The sequence below is a fragment of the Ailuropoda melanoleuca genome, unplaced genomic scaffold (genome assembly GCF_002007445.2).
Source record: "Ailuropoda melanoleuca isolate Jingjing unplaced genomic scaffold, ASM200744v2 unplaced-scaffold30836, whole genome shotgun sequence".
Taxonomy (NCBI): Eukaryota; Metazoa; Chordata; class Mammalia; order Carnivora; family Ursidae; genus Ailuropoda; species Ailuropoda melanoleuca.
In genome coordinates, this window is record NW_023201433.1 from 1 (window position 1) to 2,039 (window position 2,039).

Sequence of the window (2,039 nt, forward strand, 5' to 3'; positions counted from 1 at the left end):
CCTCTGGTAACCAGCACCAGAGAGTTGGGTGGGGGTGGTTCAAATCTATTAAAAGTGCCATAAACTTTAGAAGGAAGGATGTGAAGGAGGGGGGAAATAAGAATAAAAAAAGACGGGATGGGGACGAATGGACCCACCTTGAAAAGCCCCCAGAGCCTCTGCCCCAGAAGAAAAGTTTCTTCAGGGTAATTAAACTATAAAGCAATTGAGAAGTGCAAAAGTTGAGCTCCCCCACTCCCACCACCCTCTCTCCACTACCCCCATAAAACAGTAAAAGGGGGGGAAAAGGATGAGAAGAAGAAAACTAAGGCAGGGTGAGGGGTTTATGGATTCAGGAAATGTCTCTTAGCGACCCCCCTTCAAGGGAAACAAAAAAGAAAGGAAGGGAGGGAGGGAGGAAGAAGGGAGGGAAGGAAGGAAAGAAGGAAGGGAGGGAGGGAGGAAGGAAAGAAGGAAGGAAGAAAGGAAGGAAGGGAGGGAGGGAGGGAGGGAAGGAGGGAGGAAAGAGGAAAGAAGTGGGAGGCGATCGGAACGGAGCAGGGACATCTTCCAGGAGCTGGAGGAAACGCTCCTGGCCTGCCCGGCCCCCTGCCCGGCCCCCTGCCCGGACTCGGGCCCTCCGGTCTCCCCTCCGCCCCGGCCGGCCCTGACGCGAGCTCACCTTGCGGGCGCATCCAGGGGAAGAGCTGTGTGGGCGACGGACTCTGCTCTGAACCCTCGGCCTCCTCGCCCAGGCCGCTGGCGGCGGCGAGCTTGCAGTCGGCGTACTGCACCAGGTCTGGATCCTGCGCACCGAACAGGCTCTGCCGCTGCAGCGGGTCGTAGCCGTAGAAGTTGCCCGGGTCCCCGTGGCACGCCACGGCGCACGGGTTCTGCTGGTAGGGAGCGGTGGACAGCGACGACGGCCCGTGGTAGAACTCCTGGATTTGCGACGGGTGCTGGAAGCTGCCGCCGCTGCTGGGACCGTACACCACGGTGGGTCGGCCGCCCAGGTCCTGGGCGAAGCCGCAGTCATAATAATTGGGGCGCAGGGACTCCCCGGTTTTGTATTTGGAGAACAGTGAGTTGACGAAATAAGAGCTCATTTTATTGAATTTTGAGGCGGCGGCGGCGGCGGCGGCTGTAGTTGGGGGCTGTTGGGGAGGGGGTGGGGAGGGGGAAAGGGAGGGAGAGAGAGAGAAAAAAACGCGGATTCGCCGGCTCCTAGTCACCCTCGCCAGGAAAGGAGAGGGAAAGGGAGGAGGGGGAAAAAAAGAAAAGAAAGAAAAGGCGAAGAAGATCTTGAAGCCGCCACACTTTTTGTGATTTCCAGGAATAGAAAAGGACAGCGAAGCCTCCAAAAGTCTAAGCTTGCATGGCAGCCGCGGCTCGCTCGCCCTCCCCCCACCCCCCACCCCCCAAACAAAAATATACCGCCACTTAAAGAGGTCCTCGCTTTACATTTCGAAGAAGGGATGCCAGTTCATAAACAGTTTTCGGTGATTTACTTCCCTGCAAATGAGTTGTTTCATATTTTGCACTGTCTTTTCATGATCATTTGCATCCATTAGAAACCCCGCATCCTATTGGCTTCTCCGTACTCCTCCCGGACAGAACGCAGAGCGAGGGTGCGAGCGAGAGAGAGCGAGCGAGAGAGAGAGCTAGAGCGAGAGAGCGCCAGGGAGTGAGGAGAGAGCGGAAAAAAAAAAAAAAAGGAGGGGAAGAAAAAAAACACCCAGGGAGAGCGAGGGGGAGAGGGGGAGAGAGGGGGAGAGGGAGAGGGGGTGAGAGAGAATGAATACGGATTAAATCTGTTTAACTACCTACATTAATGAGATATCTCTCGCCTCACAACAAATCAAATACCTTCGCAGACCACCCCCAAAGACTGATGTGGGGGAGTCACGGAAAAAAACACGCACACACACATACACAGCGCGCCAGGCGTAGGCACGCTGTTAATTTCGCGATTTTAACGAGGCAGTTGGAGTCTTTTTAAATGTCAGGGTCGCTTCGGAAAAATGTAAAAGAACACGGTTTAATTGCGCCGAGTTTTAAAA

The 2,039-nt window shown here is 55.1% G+C and overlaps 1 protein-coding gene across 1 annotated transcript; it reads right to left on the reverse strand.

The window, feature by feature from the left end:
* Positions 1-661: 661 nt before the first annotated feature.
* On the reverse strand, positions 662-1,651 carry LOC100482582 (homeobox protein Hox-B8; the record flags this gene model as incomplete). The annotated part of the gene is made up of 1 exon (XM_034650795.1): positions 662-1,651. A coding segment is annotated over exon 1 (424 nt), but the record flags the coding sequence as incomplete, so codon positions are not given.
* Between the last annotated feature and the right edge of the window lie 388 nt (positions 1,652-2,039).